The sequence below is a fragment of the Hemitrygon akajei genome, chromosome 15 (assembly GCF_048418815.1).
Source record: "Hemitrygon akajei chromosome 15, sHemAka1.3, whole genome shotgun sequence".
Taxonomy (NCBI): Eukaryota; Metazoa; Chordata; class Chondrichthyes; order Myliobatiformes; family Dasyatidae; genus Hemitrygon; species Hemitrygon akajei.
The window spans coordinates 81013121-81033068 of record NC_133138.1 but is presented as its reverse complement, the minus strand read 5'-3'; the positions used below and the strand labels follow the sequence as shown (position 1 = coordinate 81033068).

The window sequence follows — 19948 nt, the reverse complement described above, 5'->3', positions numbered from 1 at the left end:
CATATGAACAGATCTTTTAACATTAGTAGCAGCCAGCCAATGATCTTCTCGACTGAGAGGGCCACTCGCTCCAACCTGGACTCAGAGGGAGGAAGCCGCAGGAAACAACGGTGATAGAGGTAGTCATTACACTCTCAATGACGGCTGAGAAAAAAACATCATCAGGATACAGCCCGAGATGTTAAGCTTCCTAAGCTGGCAGAGGAAGAACAATCTCTGCTGGGCTTTCCTAGTGATCAGTGTGTCATGCTGTCCCACTTCAATACTGGTAATGATAGTCCCTGGGAATTTGAATGGCCCAACACCACAGATACAACCTGACCATTAATTTCTGGGGGGAGGGAGGAGTGGGGCAGAGGTGGCTGTCAATGGAAGTTAATTCTCATTTCCACTGTCTTGATAGCATTAAGCTCAAGTTGCTACGAACACAAGATGCAAGACGGTCTACATCTCTTTGATAGCAGGTCACATCATTATTAGAGATGAGACCAAATACAGATGTATCATCAGCAAACTTTTGGGTTTTAATGGACAGCTGAATAGATAAAGAAGTGGCAAATGGAATATAATGTGGGAAGTCAATGGTGATGCATTTTGGCAGAAGGAATAAAGATATGGACTATTTTATAAATGGAGATTAGTTTATAAATGGGGAGGTGCAGAGGGACTTGTGCAAGATTCCCTAAAGGTTAATTTGTGCATTGCATCAGTAGTACCAAAGGCAAAAGCAATATTAGCATTCATTACAAAAGGACTAAGAATACAAAAGCAAGGATGTAGTGCTGAGGCTTTATAAGACATTGGTCAGAACGCACTTGAAGTATTGTGAGCAGTTTTGGGCCCCTTATCTAAGAAATGAGGCACTAATATTGGAGAGGGTCCAGAAGAGGTTCAGGAGAATGATCCCAGGAATGGAAATGTTTACCCATTTGGAGTGTTTGATGGCTCCGAGCCTGTACTCGCTGGAGTTTGGAAAAAAGCGGGAGATCTTATTGAAACCTATTGAATATTGAAAGGTCTAGATAGAGTGGATGTGAGGATGGTATTTACTATAGAAACATAGAAAATAGGTGCAGGATTAGGCCATTCGGCCCTTTGAGCCTGCACTGCCATTCAGTATGATCATGGCTGATCATCCAACTCAGAACCCTGTACCTGCTTTGAGTGGGTGAGTCTAGGACTCGAGGGCACAGTCTCAGAATTGAGGGATGCCCATTTAGAACAGAGATGAGGAAAAATTTATTTAACCAGAAGGTGGTGAATATGTGGAATTCTTTGCCACATGCAACTGTGTAGGCCAAGTTACTTGGTACAAGTAAGGTGGAGGTTGATAGGTTCTTGATTAATCAGGCAGTTAAAGGTTACAGAGAGAAGGAAGGAGAATACGGTTGAAAGGGATAATAAATAGGCCATGATAGAATGGCGGAGCAGACTCGATGCTCCAAATGGCCTAGTTCTGCTCCTAGGCCTTACGGTCTCAGGCAATTTGCTGCTTGTGTGATGCGATTAGCATATCAATAAAATACACAAGCACATACATCTTTGTGTTAAATGCTTGTTGAAACAACAGAAGAGTCTCGATCACTTCACAGAATGGCACGGCATTGCTTACATCCAGCCAAGATGTTGACTCAGTTTATTGACTATTCAAAAGTGCCATATGTCCTCATGTCTCGAAGTTCAATGCTCAAACTAAATTTAGTAAAATATATGTCACCATATACTACCCCGAGACTCATTTTCGTGCAGACATTCACAGCAAATACAACAGTAAAAAAAAACTGCACACAAAGATGAACAAACAACAAAACTGTAAAAGACAATTTGGGCAAATACAAAAAAGAAAGTACAAATAATAAATTAATTAATATTGAACACATGAGTTGTAGGGTTCTTGAAAGGGAGTCCACAGATTATGGCATCAGTTCAGTGTTGAGATGAGTGAAGTTATCCATGCTGGTTTGGGAGACTGATAGTTGAGGGGTACTAACTGTTCCTGAACCTGGTGGTGTGGGATTTGAGGCTGCTCTGTCTCATTCCTGATGGCAGTATCAAGAAGAAAGCACGGCCTAGGTGGTGATGACTCTGGTGATAGATAATGCTTTCCTGTGACAGTGCTGCTTGTAGATGCAACAATGGTGGCCAGTTTGCCTTAATGGGCATTTAATGGGCTAAAAGTCTATTAATTTCTGACTTTAAAGGTCATTCAATGAAGGGCTTGCTCCCTAAAATTATGTTAAGGAGAAGTGATAGTTGATAACTTTACTGATTATTTTTGGGCTGCAAGTTCAATATTATCTCAATGTCTATGAAGGATTTAATTCAGTCCCCATCACCAACCATCCACCCCCACAATACATCTTCTCCATAAAAAGCACCACCAGTGGAAAATGTCACAAATATCAAGCTCCTTGCCCAAACTTGTAATGTGAATTACTGACGAGTTCCTCCCTGTGCCTCACTCCAAAGAATCAAATTACAGTCGGCCCTCCCTATCCGCGAGGGATTAGTTCCAGGACTCCCCGCGGATACCAAAAAACGCAGATGCTCAACTCCCTTATTCAACCTGTCTCAATGCGGTGGACCTTCGGACCCAGCAGAACCCCAGACCTTATTTAACCTGTTTCAGTGCGATGGACATTAGGACTCAGCGGCCGAGCTCTGAATCCGCAGTGTTTCTGTTCACAAAAATAATCATGACTACGTTTGAAAATAAAGTGGAAATAATAAAGCGTTCGGAAAGAGGTGAAATGCCATCGGTCATTGGAAAAGAGTTAGGCTATGTCGGTCAACGATTGGAACAATTTTAAAGGATAAAGTGAGAAAGGCCCTGCCCTGATGAAAGCTACAATTATTATTAAGCAACGCAGAGGTTTACAGACAGACATACTTTACTGATCCCGAGGGAAACTGGGTTTCGTTACAGCCGCACCAACCAAGAACAGAGTAGAAATATAGCAAAATAAAACCAGAAATAATTAAATAATAAGTAAGTTATGCCAAGCGGAAATAAGTCCAGGACCAGCCTATTGGCTCAGGGTGTCTGACACTCCGAGGGAGGAGTTGTAAAGTTTGATGGCCACAGGCAGGAATGACTTCCTATGACGCTCAGTGTTGCATCTCGGTGGAATGAGTCTCTGGCTGAATGTACTCCTGTGTCTAACCAGTACATTATGGAGTGGAGGGGAGACATTGTCCAAGATGGCATGCAACTTGGACAGCATCCTCTTTTCAGATACCACCGTCAGAGAGTCCAGTTCCACCCCCACAACATCACTGGCCTTGCGAATGAGTTTGTTAATTCTGTTGGTGTCTGCTACCCTCAGCCTGCTGTCCCAGCGCACAACAGTAAACATGATAGCACTGGCCACCACAGACTCATAGAACATCCTCAGCAGATGTTAAAGGACATCTTTTATTATTGGGTTATTGGGTTAACAATAATTATTGGGTTTTGGGTTTTAAGGTTTTTGATCCTCTCGGCGCCAAAACATATGTTCTTAAGCATTTTATATGCATAGAAAGGTAAAATATATACTATATACCAAGACAAACATTTGACTGACGCTAAATAATACCGGATGTACCTGTTCCAACTTACTTAGTAACAGAACTTCTGATTTGTTTTCGATCCAGATCCCACGCACATCCTCCCGTATACTTTAAATCATCTCTAGATTACTTATAATACCTAATACAATGTAAACGCTATGCAAAATAGTTGTTATACTGCATTGTTTAGGGAATAATGACAAGAAAAAAAAGTCTGTACATGCTCGAACAACAAGTGCTGGAAGAGCACTTCTGGGTTTTCTCGATTTGCGGTTGGCTGAATTCTTGCATGCGGAACTCGCAGATAAGGAGGACCGACTGTATACTGCCGCTTGGAGAGCCAAAGTTTGAAATTATCTGAAACTTCTGGTTTTAAGAAATAAGCACATTATATGTACATACAATTTAGCAACAGGAACTGGCCACTTTGCCTCTCAAGCCTGCTCCTCTTTTTAGAAGTTAAACTCCTCACTTCCATGTTCTGCCAGTAACGTTTAGCCCCCCCGTACATCAAACCCAAGGTGAATAAATCCTCAGGGTCTGACTGAGTACGTCCTCGAATTTTGTGAAAGACAAGAGAGAAAGTTGAGGAGATATTTCCTTCATTGGTAGCCACTGATGAAGCTCCTGAAGACTGGAAGATGGCTAACGGTGTTCCGTTGTTTAAGAATAGCAAGGAAAAGCCAGGGAAGAAGTGTAAGCCAGTCACAGCCTGACATTAGTCTGGAAGTTACTGAAGAGAATTCTGGGGGATCAGACCTACCAACATTTGGATAGCAGGAGTCTGATCAGAAGGATGTTGTCAGCAAGGCTTTGTACATTGTAAGTGATGCTTGACACATTTTTACAGATTTTTTTTGAAGAGGAAACCAAAAAAGTAGATAAGAACAGGCAAATGGTTATCATCTACTGAACTTTAGTAAGGTCTTTGACAAGGTCCCTTAAGATCAGGAAAGCAATGGAATCGGGCTAGAGCTACTTAGGTGGATTCAGAGTTAGCTCGGAAGTGAAGTGTGGTGGTTGAAGTTTTGTTTCTAGGAATGGAAGCCAATGACTAGTGGTGTGCTGCAGGCGTGGACCCTGGTTATTTGTTAATTATATAAAGTACTTGGATGCAAGTGCACCAGGTTTAATCAGCAAGTTTGCAGATAAGAAATTAAGAGGTGTTTTTAAATTAAGCTGGCTATTGTAGATAAGGGAATCTTGATCATTTAGGAAACTGGGCCGAGAAGTATGTGTTTCAATACATGCAAGTGTCATATAATGCATTTTGGGAAGTCGAATCAGTGTCATACACCATGAGCAGTACGGCACCAGGGAGTGTAATGGAACAGAGAGATTTAGAAGTGCAGAGTTCATTGAAAGCAGTGGCATGGGCAGACAGGTTGGTGAAAAAGACATCAGCACATGGACCTTCATCAGTCAAGGCACTGCGTTTAGCGGTTGGGACATTATGTTTCAGTTGTTAAATCTGTTAGTGAAGCACACTTGGAGTACTGGGTACTGTTTTGTTCTTAGTGTTATAAGGACGATGCGGTTAAATTGGAAATAATACAGGAACAATTTCTGTATGCTACCAGGACTGAATTGGCAAGAGGTTGTCTTTGTAGCTTGGAACAAGGGAGAATGAGAAGTAAACTTAGAAATATTTACGATGATGAGCTAGTGGATGGTAACAGTCTTTTCCTCAGAGTGTTGGGGTGGGGCTAGGTAGCATAGATTAAAGGTGAGAGGGCAAAGATTTAAAAGGCAACTCTCCACCACCACCACCACAGAGGATGATAAATATATGGAATCAGCTGCCAGAAGTAGCTGTTGAGGGAGGTACAATAGTATTATTTAAGAGGCACTTGGATAGCTTCATGGAGAGACAGAACTTAGAGGGATATGGGCCCAATACAGGAAACTGGGACGAGCTGGGTGGGTACAATCATCAGCTGGAGGGCCTGTATCTGCACTGTATTGCTCTAAGACTCTTTGTAACCTCTGCCACAAAAACATTCAGGGACTTTGCTTTTGCCACATAAAGGTCAATGCTCTGGAACCTACAATAGGCTTGTCACAGGAGCACCCATCCTCCAAGTGCTCATCAGGGAGTAGGAGCTCAAATACGGTTCAAAGAGGATGATCCAAGTAACTCATTGCATCAGAGACCAACTTTAGATGGAGGTAATTTGTAGAACAATCTGGGCCAGATTATCCTGGTGTTAACAGTTCCACATGACATTTACCCATGCAAGCATACACACATTTCCAAAGGTCCTCACTGGGGCACCTAACCACTGAACTCCTCAAAATAAAAGTACCTGAATACCAAAAATATTTATGCTTCTTGAAACCTTTAACAGGTGGCTAAGTCAAGGGTACAGCTAAGCCAGCTGTCAACCATTTTTAAACAGAATTTTTGCATTGGATTTGTTCTGACCCCTGCCTTATGAGGCCATATTCAGAAAGCTGTGTTATGCAAGAATTCATCCGCCAGGGAGCCAAGCACCAAAGCAGTCTACTATTCAAAGATCTACCGAAGGGACGCATGAACATAGATGGTGACTGAGAATAAAGCCTGTTTTATTTTCAACACTGCCAGGAAATTCTGGGTCACCACTCTATTCATCAAGTGCAATTCAAATAGAAACAGGCCACATTTTTCAATAAGCCTGTGCAATTTTTCTCTTTTCACACTAAATATCACAGAAGTTAAACATTTTGGTTTTCCAAGGAATTCCAAAGAAAAACAACCTTATTTAGTGCATAAAACATTAAACTGAAAATCACTCGTGTACAGCATTTTTCATACAAGTTCAGAATCAACACACAGTGCTTCCCAGCCAATTAATTACTTCATCAAGGGTCATCACAGGGTGAAACAAAAAGGTTATCTGCTAGTTTGCATTGATGCGGTGGGCTGAAGAGACAGTTTCCATGTTGGAAGATTCACTGAACCCCAGGATGATTTAATCAGGCCCATACAGCCACCAGGTTCTTCTTTTTTCAACTCATGATAGAAATCCATGCCCCAATCTCAGGTTAAACAAGTCTTCTCGAAAAATCTTAAATGGATTTATCAGCATAGGAATACGAGAGCATGGCTAGAAAACAGAAATTGCTACCAATATTCTGTGGAAGCCTGATAAGGGTATGGGAACAAAAGAAAGTGCAAAATGACACCAATAGGACAACTCATGATATATTTTGTAAGTTCTTTCCCACTTACTTGGCAATTACACTTTAAGTCACACATCCTTCTTTCTTTGGATTAAATTAATCTTTGTTTTGCATATGTTTTAATATCAAAACTATATTTTAATACAAACACAAGACATCATTGTGCAGGAACAGGCCTTTCAGTGTATGATGTCTGTGCCAAACTTGATGTCAAATTAAACTAAATCTCTTGGCTGGATGTGGGCCATATCCCTATATCCCTGCTTCCCTATTTTCCTATATTCATGTGCCACTTATACGCCACTATAGTATGTGCTTCACCACGACCCCCGGCAGCCCACTATGACCCCTGGCAGCCCATTCCAAACACCTACAACTGTCAAAAACTAGCCCTGCACACCCCTGTTAAGCTATCCCCCTCTCACCTTAAACTTTTCTGATAAAGGGAGCACTCTGTCCATTTTCAACAGCATTCTCAAAACCTCTGTGCAAGGAGCCACCGTGTGCTGATCCACTCCTTTGGGAAGTCCTCAGCAGCAGGCGCCACAGGGGAGCACAGGTTGTTTTCCAACCCATCACCTAACAGGCACGAATTTTAAAGCACGGCCACAGTGGGGCTCATACTTCTCACCACTTACAAATGAGCTGTTAACAAGCAGAGGCCCCACTCATCGTGCAAATACTCTTCTGCAGCTGCTGCAGATCTGGGGATGCATTTACGCCTCCAGTGGCGCTGCAGGAACTCAATTAGTGATGCATCTTTGCGAAAAATAGTCTTTCAGTTTTCCTAATATTGGGATCTAACAGTACCAATAGAGCCCATTTTCACAAACTATGGGAGTAACCACCTCACAGACTGCAACCTGAGGGAGATACCAGTGGCTGGAAATTCATTATTTGATGGTAGCACATTGTCGTGTCTTTGCATTGCTTGTAACTGACGTAGATGGCAATGTACTAACTCAGCTATGTAGTCACTCAGTGTTACCACAAGGGATTGATGTCTAGGTGAGGCTTTCTCTTTATACCATTTGTCTGCCCATAAACATTAAAACCATTCTTTAGGCTTTTGCTCATTCAATTCACTTTTGAGTCAGTTTCCTCCAAACGATGATTAATATCTGTCTCCTGATGATCCCTCAGTTCCAATTAGAACCACACTGATGACAAACAAAACGGGGAAAAGGACACATCAGAGCAGTCTACTAGATGTCAGACTTGGCCAATGTTTTCTGCCTCCTTCTCCCTGAGTAAAAATTCCTAAAGGCAAAAAACTCCTTAGCTAGTTTCAGCAAATAAAAAGGAACACTCTTGCTCAGCTTCTTTAGTTAACCAAGGAAGTTTTCCAAGTCATAGTCATTGAGTCAAAAGGTTGAAAGGATCAGTTCCAGATTCCACTTCCACCCAAAATGCTCACACTTTTCAGAAAATCCTTTCACCAAAACTACATCACCCATTAGAGCAAGGGTTTCCAACCGGAGGTCCATGAACGCTTTGCGTAATACTATTGGTCTATGACATAGAAAAGGTTGGGAACCCCTGCTCTAAAGGTTTTTTAAAATGGCGTACTTGGGCTACCACTGATTAGGGGATCCTTCATAACCTCAATGAAGAGGAAGTTCTCTTTTCATCCTATATTATCTTTCCCATTTAAAGCCTGGGTCAACCTCTATTTACCAGTATCTAGAGTGAGATTTAAACATGCTCTGGGACTGAGCTTTCATTTTCTATCTTCCATCCTCTTCAAAATACTCTAATATTGCTCACATCTCAGATCCTTCAGGCTCTCAGTCTAATATACATCATTTGTTCTACAGTCTCCAAGACCAGGACACGTTTTGAGTTGTGTCGTCACCTATATTGCATACAATATTTGGACAGAGAGAAGGAAGATGTGAGCCTTGTACACAGAGCTCTCAATTCTCAGTTTATTGTTGATCTGCAATCATTTAGAAGAATGCAAAAACAGGAGGAATTCTGGTCCGCTCAATCCCAAACTTGGAGTCCACGCAGTCAATTAAGACTCAACGGTCAGCTTTTATGAGACTAATTTTGACATATCCATTGCAAAGGGATAAAACTAAACTGGTGGTGGGAAGTTGCAGATTTAAAACTTGACTGACAAGAGAAAGAAAACATTCACATATGAAACATTTCCTTGATACACATTGTGCTTTGTTGAAGTGTGTTGTTTAAGCTTCCTTTGGACGCACTGAACAGGCAGTACAGAAAAGCAAGTTGCTACGAATAAAAGGCAGCTTAAAAAGATGTGTTTTTAAATATGAGTGAGGTGGCTGCTTGACTCACTTATCATGGTGGTTCCACCTGCCAGGGCAGCCTTTGTTCCTTGAATGAAATCATCCACAGTGGTGGTCCCCTTGTAAGGCATCTGAAAGTGGGTGTGCACATCGATTCCCCCAGGGATAACCATCTTGCCGTTAGCTTCAATGATTTTCACTCCTCCAGGGACAATCAGATTGTCACCTATTTGCCTAACGAGAGAAAGACAGCTTTGCTTTATTATTTATGATTGAAATCCTTTTTGAAAAAAGATGAAGGGGAATCTACTGAGGTAGATTTCTAATACATTTCATAATAGCAGTGGCAGCAACACAAAGGGGAAATATTTCTACCTTATTACATTTCCAATAAACTGCATAATTAAAAGAATTTTTAAAATGTGATCAGTACTTTGAGGAAATCATAAGCTAGCTACCAAGTTAAAGTTCTCCATTAGCTAAAGGCCTCTTTGATTATATGTATCCACCTTAGTTCCTCCAGCCTACTCATGCTGGGAATCAAGATGGCTCTTCCGATGAAAGGTCATCAACCTGATTGTTAATTTGATTTCTTACTGTGGATGCTGCCCGACCTGCTGAGTACCCTCAGCATTTCCTTCTTTTGTGTCACTTCTCCAGTTTTCTTCCTGCCTATAAATAATCAAATGCATTTTAATCCTATTTACTCCTGTCCATTTTTACTCCTCCCATCAGTCATTCCCCAGCACTTGCTGATGGCTAATGATGCAACTGGGAGTTGAGTGCTGGCCATCCAGTAAATGGGAAATCACAGTGAACTCCAATTCCACTGTTTCTGGCACGCTCCCACTCCTCCTTCCCTATCAGGATAGTGATTAGCAACAGGAAATTTGGACATTTGCCTTTTCTTAACTGAGAGACATTAGATCTTTACCCCATGTCAGGCTAAATTCCTCAAAGCTGTGCACAACAGAATTAAAGGCTCTTGTAATCCTTTCACAAACAAGAGAAAATCTGCAGATGCTGGAAATCCAAACACACACAGAATGCTGGAGGAACTCAGCTGGTCAGGCAGTATCTATTGGAAAAAAGTACAGTCGACATTTTGGGCCGAGACCCTTCATCAGGACTCCTTTCCCCTCCTGATTTTTCCAAGGAGTGCTGACTCCCACATGGTGAAAACACTGTCCACAGGCTGACTCAGACAGTGGCAGCTGGAGACGTGACTGATGGGAAGTGAATGGGGAGGGTGAGAGGGCGGGAAGGCGAGAAAGGAAATATATGGAAGCAAAATAATGGAACAAGAGCAAAAAGTGCTGACATCCCAGCTGATTACATAGGAAATACATAAAGCACACCAACATCAGGAGTAACTCCTCAAGAAAAGGTAGAGCTGAAATGTTAATGGTGGCTCTCTTTCCACAGATGCTGCCTGACCTGCTGAGCTGCTGTTTTATTTATTTCCAAAGTGAAAAAGTGCAATCCTGTCCCCACCCAACACTCACTAACGCATGCAGGTCTCCAGCAGGACAGCTCTGACCTCCTCGCCTCTCCTACGCCCAAGGGACACTTAACTGCCAGCTGACTGCTGTACCTCTGTTTCATATCAAACAACGTACGAACAAACTGAACGATCAGCAGAACACCCAACACTTATATTCAACACCCCTATGCTCTGATTTTCAAAGCCAGCCATCAGATGCAACTGCGGAGCTCTGGCTACAGACCACCACCATCATTTTTTCTGTTTTACTTGTTCAAATACAGCATGGAATAGGCTGTACCAGCCCTTCGAGACACACTGCCTAGCAATTCCCCCTATTTAACCCGAGTCTAATCACAGGACAATTTTCAATGATCAATTAACCTACCAACCAGTACGCCTTTGGACTGAGAGGAAAACCCACGGGACCCCTGGTCACAGGGAGAACATACAGGCAGCAGCAGGAATTGAACCCTGGTCGCCTGTACTGTAAAGCGTTGTGCTAACCACTTTGCCACCGTGTGGCACTGGTCCATCCAATGGTTATGATGCAACAAGCCAGGATCAACAGCTCTCCTCTGCCACATACAAAGACATTCAGAAAGAATGCTGCTCACGAATTGGAAAAAAATGAATGCTGATCATGAAAATAGCTCAAAAGACAAAGACTAAACAATTAATAGCCTTTGGTGACTAAGGCTGTGTGGTTAGTTTGTGGGTGGTATCAGAAATAGTAGAAACCTCAAGATGTATGGATCAGCTCTGTCTGAGGGCCAGAAGCAAAGTAACACCATTATTCTTTACACATGGCTGCAGCACTCTATAAAGGACAACTGTACAAGCATTGAGGGATACAGCAGGGAAACAGGCCATTCAGCCCACTGAGACTGCGCAAACCTTCAATCACCCATTTACATTAATCCTCTTTCCCAAAATATTCTCATCAACTCTCCACAGATTCATCTATACACTCGGGACAACCTAGTGGCCAATTAAACAAGTCTTTGGGACAGTGGGAAGAGACTCACATGAAAAGAGGGAGAAGGTGGAAGCTCCAGACAGGCAACAGTTGAGGACAACCAGGTCTCTGCTGCTGTGAGACTGTGGCTGTATGAGCCGCCTTTAGGGACGGCCATTCTGGCAAAGAGGCACGGAAGGCCAAACAGTCAGCCCAGGACAACAGGAATGATCAGCCAGCACCCTCCCAAAACAGACAGCTTTTACACTCCTTGGTTACTGACTTCTGCTCTAGAACATCAGGTGGGACTTAGTAGAGAGGATGTACCTCACCCAGAAGGGTCTCCTCCAGTTCTGTTCTGCAACTCCTCTGCACGCCCTCTCCCAACTTTCTAGCTTAGGTTACAGGCAAAAACCACATCAACCATCAATAACCAGTTCCCCCCATCGGAATTATGAGTCACCATCACCTCCAGCTGAGATTCCAGAACCCAGACTCAGATATGGTAAAGGAGCTCCAAATAAGGTCAAGTTAAGTCAGACCATGATACTAAAGGTCGATAATGTCATTATAGTGTAATCATCACGAGGTTTCAAACTCTGACTCCATGGTCGAGAATGTAATCAACCAATTCAGCCTGCCCACAGTTGGACTATCAATGGAAGAAAGCCTTATGATCCTATGAGCTTTTTCCAACCAAATTCAAGATTAGAAATAATTGCAAGGCATTGAGAGATGCAACCACATACATTCTTTCAATATCCGGTACCGATAATACCAAAAAAAATCACAGGGGTGCCAAGGTTTCAACCAACACGTGCTGACAGCAACTACTGCTTCTTGTGATTCTAAGCAAGCTCTTACAATCCAGTGCAGTTGGATCCTTTCTGCAGCCCCCATATTTGCATCTCTCAGAAAATGAAAGCAAGAGGCAAGTGGACCTAAATCATAAATGCCTCTAATTAATCTCTTGTTTTATAACTCAGGACCTGCAACCTCATGCTTTCTGTGTTCTTCTAGCCTGGCCTGGACCACAGACAATGAATAGTCTGGTGGTCTGTGTATGCCAAACTAAAGTACTATTTAAGGAAAATGGCACACCATCTCAAAAACACATACCAACCAACTTCCATCCTGACATTGGGTGCGATGAGGAGTTTGCACCTTGTCCCTGTGATTGTGTGGCTTTCCAACAGGTGCTCCGACTTCCTCCCCCAAGGCACGCAAGGAAGCTAATGTAAACTGTCCTTGGCGTGTAGACTAATGGCAGAACCCGGGAAGAGGACGTTGCAGGGAATGGGATTGATCTGTGAGCTGACAGAGACTCAGTGGGTTGAAATGAACTCTTGTGGCACAAGCAAATAAGAAAAAATGGAACTTTAGTTTTAAGAAAGCCTGTCCACAAATCTGCTGAAGGAAAACTGGGGCAAACTGAGCGGTGCTGGAAACGTACAATTAAGGAATCACCCATGGCCACCAGACCTGACAAGATGTTGGTTGAAAACTTTGGTTTAATGACCAGCCAGTGTAAAGTATGTTGTTTCTGATCTTATTCATGATGTGTACAGTAAATACAGACAGGACACTTTTTGTTTATGCTTATTGTACCTTTGGTACAATACGTGCCCTGTAATGTACTCACGTCACTCGTGTTTCCTTGTGAAACCGTGCACCTGTGAAGAGAGGCTACGGTCATTAGTGCATCATCATGTGTCCCTTTCCTGACCGACTTGCAGCATATCTTTAGTGATTAAACCTAATTTGTACCACTTAAAGTGGCGATGGACTGGATGTTATCCCACATGCCTTAGCAGAGTCCTCGAAGAAAAGATAGCTAACTGACAACTACAAGGATCAGGAGTTTAGGGCCTTGTTAAGCTGGGTACAGAGATAGTCCTCCAGCTGTAGTGTGCAGGAGCAATGAATCACTGGAAAGGCACAACCACAGGTACTTCACCTTCACCCCGGAAGTAAGGTGCTGACCTTATCTGAGTGACCATCAAGGTCCAGGCAGGGGGCAGGGACGAGATAGTGGTGGCCAACCTCCTGAACCACTGTCAAAGATCTTTAGATAGTTTGCTGGGTCATATTATCAGGCAGTTATGCCAGACAAGGATGCAAATCGGCTCCACTGAAGTGCTAAGAGTGGGATCTCCTAATGATCTACAGCAACACTGTGGCTAGATTTCAAAGTATCTCATAACTGAAAAAACACAAACATTCTACAAAGTACAAGAGAACTACTGTGATAATGGCAGCCTCCCTTTTCTTTCCAATTTCCCAGAACTTTTACCAAATTAAAATTCTGAAACTGGTTTGATGGGTTATCCAGAGTGCTGCTGCCTCTCTGGCTCAGTGAGACATGCTCTTCACTAGATTAATCACTGGGGAAAAAACGTTACATACTTGATGAGCCCATCTTCCATGTAGAGATCAGCATAAAAGGACTGGTCATCGTTGACAATCCGGCCTCCTTTGATCAACAGTCGGTCACTCTAGGGATTGGAAACACAGGAGTTATTGCCAGCTCATCAGTAAAATTACAAGTCAACTGACATCAAGTTTTAACCAGACACTTAAGTTCTGCAGTCAAAGTTTCATCTGGGGCCGTTCAACTCTTGCAGAGGACACAGATACTCAGAATGTTTCAGATGCTCCCAAATTCTCCAAGGATCACAAGCAATTTCCCAGGCATCGCTGCAGCCACCCAGCCACGGAACTGGGCTTTTAATGGCAGCTCTTTTTACTTGTACACCATTACCTCAGCAATAAAAATACTGATTGGGAAGCATCTCACAGTCAAGATCAATTCAAATAGTGCACAGTCATTTCCTTCAAAGTTTCCCTTCAAAAATCATACTCCATGAAAAGACTGGAAACCTACAATATGTCTGATTTGCAATCTGCATTCAACTCTTAACAATACTTCAGATGTTTCCAAATTTGGACAAGCAAGGTTTTACCACTAATGTTAATTGGCCACTTGTGGTCATAGCTGAAATATTTAATCTGCACCCCATCTCCCCTTTTACCAAAAATGCGGTGCAAGTATATTAATCAGTCTATGTGCACAACAGAACAGGCAAAAGGACAAACTAGTTGCACCATTTTAATTGCAATAATAATTTGGTTCCTTGATTTATATGCAAAGAAAGATCAGTTGAGAAAGAAATAAGCAATATTTCTTTATTGCCCCCACAGGATACTACGTTTATTATAAACTCTTTATATTCCAGCTTTAGTTTTAAGCAGGTTATAAAAGGTCCACTCTGATGTATACGTATATTAAACCAGTCACTTTGCCCTTGATTGATGTGCCAACTTCAAGGAGTCTCCTGGTCTAATGAGTCCAGCAAGAGAACAGGATTTGCCTATAAAACACAGCACAGAGACTGGGGAAAATACAAGGCTAAAAAACCGGTGACAGCACCAAGCAAACATATACATTAGTGGTCTCTGTATGTGGCACAGTAAAGTATCAGACACATCAAAGTAACACATGGCATGGTCAACTTGCATGAAAGCATTTCACTTTTATTTTAAATGGAGGAACAGGACATAAAACAGTTGCCTGATTAGGAACAGGATTTAGCTACCCGAACTCCTGAAGCTTGCTCCATCATTAATTTAGATCAGAGTAGAGCTTGCCTCTATTGGGGCTGCCCCCTCCCCCCACCCACTTCGCTCCGAGACACAAGAGCTGCAGCTGCACGCTGAAAATCCCTCCAGAGGACACACTCTGCCTCCTTAGCTCGCTCTCTTCCTAGCCCTTCAAGTTCCCTCTGAATAAGACACACCCACGATAAACTGACCAGCATTACAGATTCTCCCGTGCACTCTCTCAAGGGCACTTCTCCTGAGGAGCAACAGTCCCCAGCTGCCCCAGTACCCACCCAAATGGCTGTCCTCGACTGCAATCCAAAAGCATTAACCACAACACTGATGAGTTTAGCCAGTGGACTACAACCAACCCCCTTGGGGTTGTCTATCACGTAAGAAACACAAATAAGAGTAGACCATTCAATCTCTCAAAAATACTTCATTATTCATTCAGATAGCAGCTAATGGTCTTTTAACCTATAATACCATGTGCAGCAAAATCTACTAGTTTCATAATTCTAATCAACCCCTCTGCAGGTAAAATAACCTGGGGAGAAAGGTATAGTTAACTAATACTTTTTTTTGGAAAAACTAGCTTTAATTTAGATTATGCTTCCTGTTCTAGACTCTTCAGAGACTAGAATTTCTTTCTATGTACCTTCTAGATCCTTTAATCATTTTAAAAACTTTGAGCACTACTGTTCGTTTCATTACCACCAGCAATTCCAGCCCAGCCCAATGCCTGCTCATCAAACACCATCAGAGGAAAGGAGAGTAGCAGATTCAAAGGAAAGTGGAAAGATCCTGCTGGTGTTAGATAGCATCACCTTCAATGGCTAAAAGAGCCACAACCCACTATTGTCACCGAAAGTCTAAATTAAAAGCAACCTTGGCATGAAGTATGAAAGTCAAAAAACACACAGAAGAAGAATCTGGACTCTGCAATAGGTGCCAAATCTGTAAATAATCCAGTGCACACGTGGTTGAAGCCTACTGAAAGACACAGGGAGTTAATAACAATAACATTTTGGAGCACTTTTCGTACAAATGAAGTTCAAAGTGCTTTACAATGGGATAAAGTGCAAACATGAAAATAAAAGACAAAAAGATGTTAGTTAAAATCAAGGTTAAATAAATAGGCTTTGAGCCAGTGTTTAAAGTGTCAACTGAGTTTGCGTCCCTTATAAACACAAGAGATTCTGCAGATACTGGAAATCCAGAGCAAACACACACACACACACACACACACACACACACACACACACACACACAAAAGATGCTGGAGGAACTCAGTAGAACAGGCAGCATCTATAGAAATAAATTAACAGTTGTCAAGATTCTTCTTCAGGACTGGAAGGGAAGGGGGAAGATGCCAGAATTAAAAAAAGTGGGTGTGGGGGTGGTAGAAGAAGCTGAAGGATAGATAGATAGGTTGAACCAGGTAGGTGGGAAAGGTAAAGGGCAGGAGAGGAAGAAATCTAACAGGAGGGGAGAGTGGACCATGGGAGAAAGGTGATAAACATCCCTTATAGTTTTAGGCATTGAATTCCACAGTTTAGGAATGTAGTTTAAAAAAAAAGCTGACCAACTATCTTTTGTGGGAGATTGCTTAAATTTAAGAGACCGGCAGAAGAACTGAGAGCTTGAGTAGGATTATAACACAAAAGTGATTTTGTGACGTACTCCAGTCCCAGACCATTGAGAGCTTCATGGATAAGAGAAATTTAAAATCAATCCTAAGAGATACAGGAAAGCAATGCAGTGTAGCTAGGATGGGAGTGATATGTTCCCTCATCCTGACTAGTTAAAATTCTCAGTGGCTTTTTGAAGGAATTGAAGTTTGTCAGTAGATTACTTTGGGATGCCAGGAAAAAGTGCATTGCAGTAATCTGGCCCATTTGATACAAAAGTGTGAATTAGATTTTCAGCATCATCATGTGACAGAAATAGATGTGATCTATAGAGGTGAATGCAATGTCTATGCGGGTGCTCCAATTTCCTGTCACGTGCTAATAAAAGTGCATTTGTCAGGTTAATTGGCCACTGTAACTTGCTCCTAGTGTGTACACCTGGTAGAAATGACTTGTTGGGCTGAACGGCTCACTTCCTTTCCATAGCTCTCTCTAACTCTGACAAGTTGTGAACTTGCCAAAGTTTGTTCGGACACACTTTTATTTAATTTACTGAATCACACTTTCAAACATTAGGAGCAGTGCATTTTTCAAAACACGAGGACAATTTTGGAATGCACACAGGGAGTCATTTACTCAGTGACATCATGTCTAAAAACAGTACTTGACTACTGCCGCTTTGAATTAGAATTGCATGCGCTGGAAACATGAAGTTAAAATAAGGTGGCATGGTAGTTTAACACTCCAGCATCATCATGCTGGGAGGTGGCTTATTACAATGGATGCTGTGTTTGTGCTGCCAGGCTGCAATATCCAGACCACAATTTGACAGGAGCTATTCCAGTTAACAGTTGATTAGTTTGGACTAGGGAGTGCAACAGAATGAGCGAGTGTGTTTGCATCAACATTTGGTGATCATTACGGGGTAAAAGCTTAGATTCTTCTTTGTTCCCTCCCCAAATATTCCCACGAAAATAAGCAGGCAAGCCAGAAAGAACTGTTAATAGCTTGAACCTTATTACAACACCAAAACCTTCTTACTAATACACATGGCAATAACAAAACACACAACAAAAAAATCAGCAACTGATTGCCCATTAGCTGGTCAAATTCTGACTATTGGCTTCAATCTTTACACACAGGCCTGACTTTTCCATTGCTGTATAATGCCACGTATTGTGAAAAGAACCTCAACAGAGAACACTTCCCTGTTCAAGATACAGCAGACTCCTTTGACAAGAGAAACGTTAAGAAGCAATATAAAGAGTCATTAATGATGTACTGAGCGAGCCACATATCAAAGACTTGAATCTAGAAACTCAAGAGTTTTAAACCAGAGTCCCAGAACTGGTAGTCATTAACACTTTTCAAACCTGATCAAAATTCAGCCTTAATTAGGTTTAGGTTCTAAAACTGATGCAAAAAAAGTCAGTTGTAAGAGCTTTGTGGCCTAGTAACGGTGGGGTGCTGCAAATGCTTCAGGCCTTCAGAACCACAGGAGTTGTACATCTACAAGCAGAATCAGAAGCATCAGCAACAGATGAAGCTTTGTGCTATGAACATTCTGTCTGTAATGCTTCTGGAGATGCTGTAAGCTGAATTGATCAGCTCACGCTGATGGAGGTTTATAGACTCAGTCCCTGACTGCAGCTTAATTGAGTTAATTAGAAGATGGGTACAGCTGCACACAATGAATAGCTAGTCCTGTTCCTTCACTCCCCTCCCCCTCCCCTTTCATCCACAAACACTGATTCCAAAAGAGCACATTCGCTTCTGCAAAACACGGGCAGGGAGCTTCAGGGCGCGTTGCCATCTATGGCTCCAGCAATAATAATGCTGCAGCTCACAGTGTTTTTTTGCTTGAAGCCACCTTAAGGAACTTTGCTTGTTGGCTATACAGTCACGATCCATTTTATTTTGCTAACAGGATTTACAATCTCAAAGTGCTTGGATTTTTAAGATATGACAATAGAACAACATTCACTCAATCTTGTTCGTAATTATTGCAATATTCCCATAAATTTAAAATGTTCATCTTTATAAACAAATCCTTTCTTAGCCTTGCTCTTCCCCATCTTGTTCATCCACCACTGGATCCTACACATTTCCCTCTTCCAGGGCAGCCAATTCTGAAGCTGTGGAATTTCTCTGCCAGAGCTCTCCTCTAAGGTCCAAGCTCTTCAACTAAGTTTTTCATCAGCACCCTTGATATCACATCCTTCAGCTGCGAATCAAATGCTATTTGATTTATCTTCTCCTTTATCTTTTGTTCTTGTAATGAATGGGTTGGTCAAATGTGAAATGTCACTGCACTGTTATGTAGCCTTGAAACAGTTATTAGTCAAAACACTTAATCTGGGGCAGGATAGCATTTATATACTCTGGAACAAGTACGCACAAGTTTTGGTGTGGATGGAACACTAACCTTGGTCAGCATGCTATCTTGGACTTCACGGCCACAGAGCAAAGAAGTTTCTCATCTATGTCTAGTATGGTTGACCTTCTAAGACTGTGCCCTCTGCTTCTAAACTTTTCAGCCAGAGGAGAAACCAATCTCTTAAGAGTTTTACTGCATTAAAAGGAAACTTGCATAACAACTCTCAGAACTATCCAAATATACTTGTAAATTCTTCTATAAAGCGAGGAATCCAGCAGCCAACTTGCATAGAGCAAGCTCCCACTAACCTCCAAGAGGACCACAACCTTGTCATGGCTTGGAGGCTTGTGTCTTTCAATGACCCGGAGTGCTATTTTGGTTGCAGTCAAGGCATTGTGCTTTGGCTCTTGGTAGGATCACCCACACCAAATAGGTCAAAGGGTAGAGGCCAGACTAAGGGTTGTCCATCGGTCCTCCAGGTTCAGGGGTTCAGCTCACGTCTAACAACCCTGACTGGTAAAACAAAACTGTTACAAAAGCAGTAATGTTCTATAACTGGAGTGCAACAGTATTCCTGAGTCTCCACCTGGGACTTGCATGACTGAAAGCAGCGAAAACCTAGAGGAAGCTACTGACATGATGAAAGAAGCCCAGACCACCACCAGAGATGAAGGACAGTGGCGCAATGGGCAGTAACACAAGCTTGTACTAATAGCTGGGCAACAATAGTTAGATACTCCAAAGATCGAGTAATAAATATTGCCAACGTTGCTCTTCAAAATGGTGCCAACTCAGTATATGAACACTTCTGAAGGGGAAAACCTTCCTCCGTAGGCTTAAACTGGGATTAGCTGCTCATTCGAACTGAACAGAACTCAATTGTTTATTGTTTAGAAATTGGCAAAACTAACAACATAATGTACA

At 42.2% G+C, this 19948-nt stretch overlaps 1 protein-coding gene across 3 annotated transcripts in view; it reads right to left on the bottom strand.

Annotated features, from left to right (window-relative positions):
• LOC140739502 (dihydropyrimidinase-related protein 3-like) overlaps positions 1–19948 on the bottom strand; it is a 223962-nt gene that overhangs the window by 113107 nt on the left and 90907 nt on the right. For all 3 annotated transcript variants that reach the window (XM_073067857.1, XM_073067856.1, XM_073067858.1), the window contains exons 2-3: positions 13823–13911; positions 9025–9209 (exon numbers count right to left, since the gene is read on the bottom strand). In XM_073067857.1, the coding sequence (XP_072923958.1) occupies positions 9025–9209; positions 13823–13911 (274 nt within the window). The remainder of the gene's footprint in view (positions 1–9024; positions 9210–13822; positions 13912–19948) is intronic.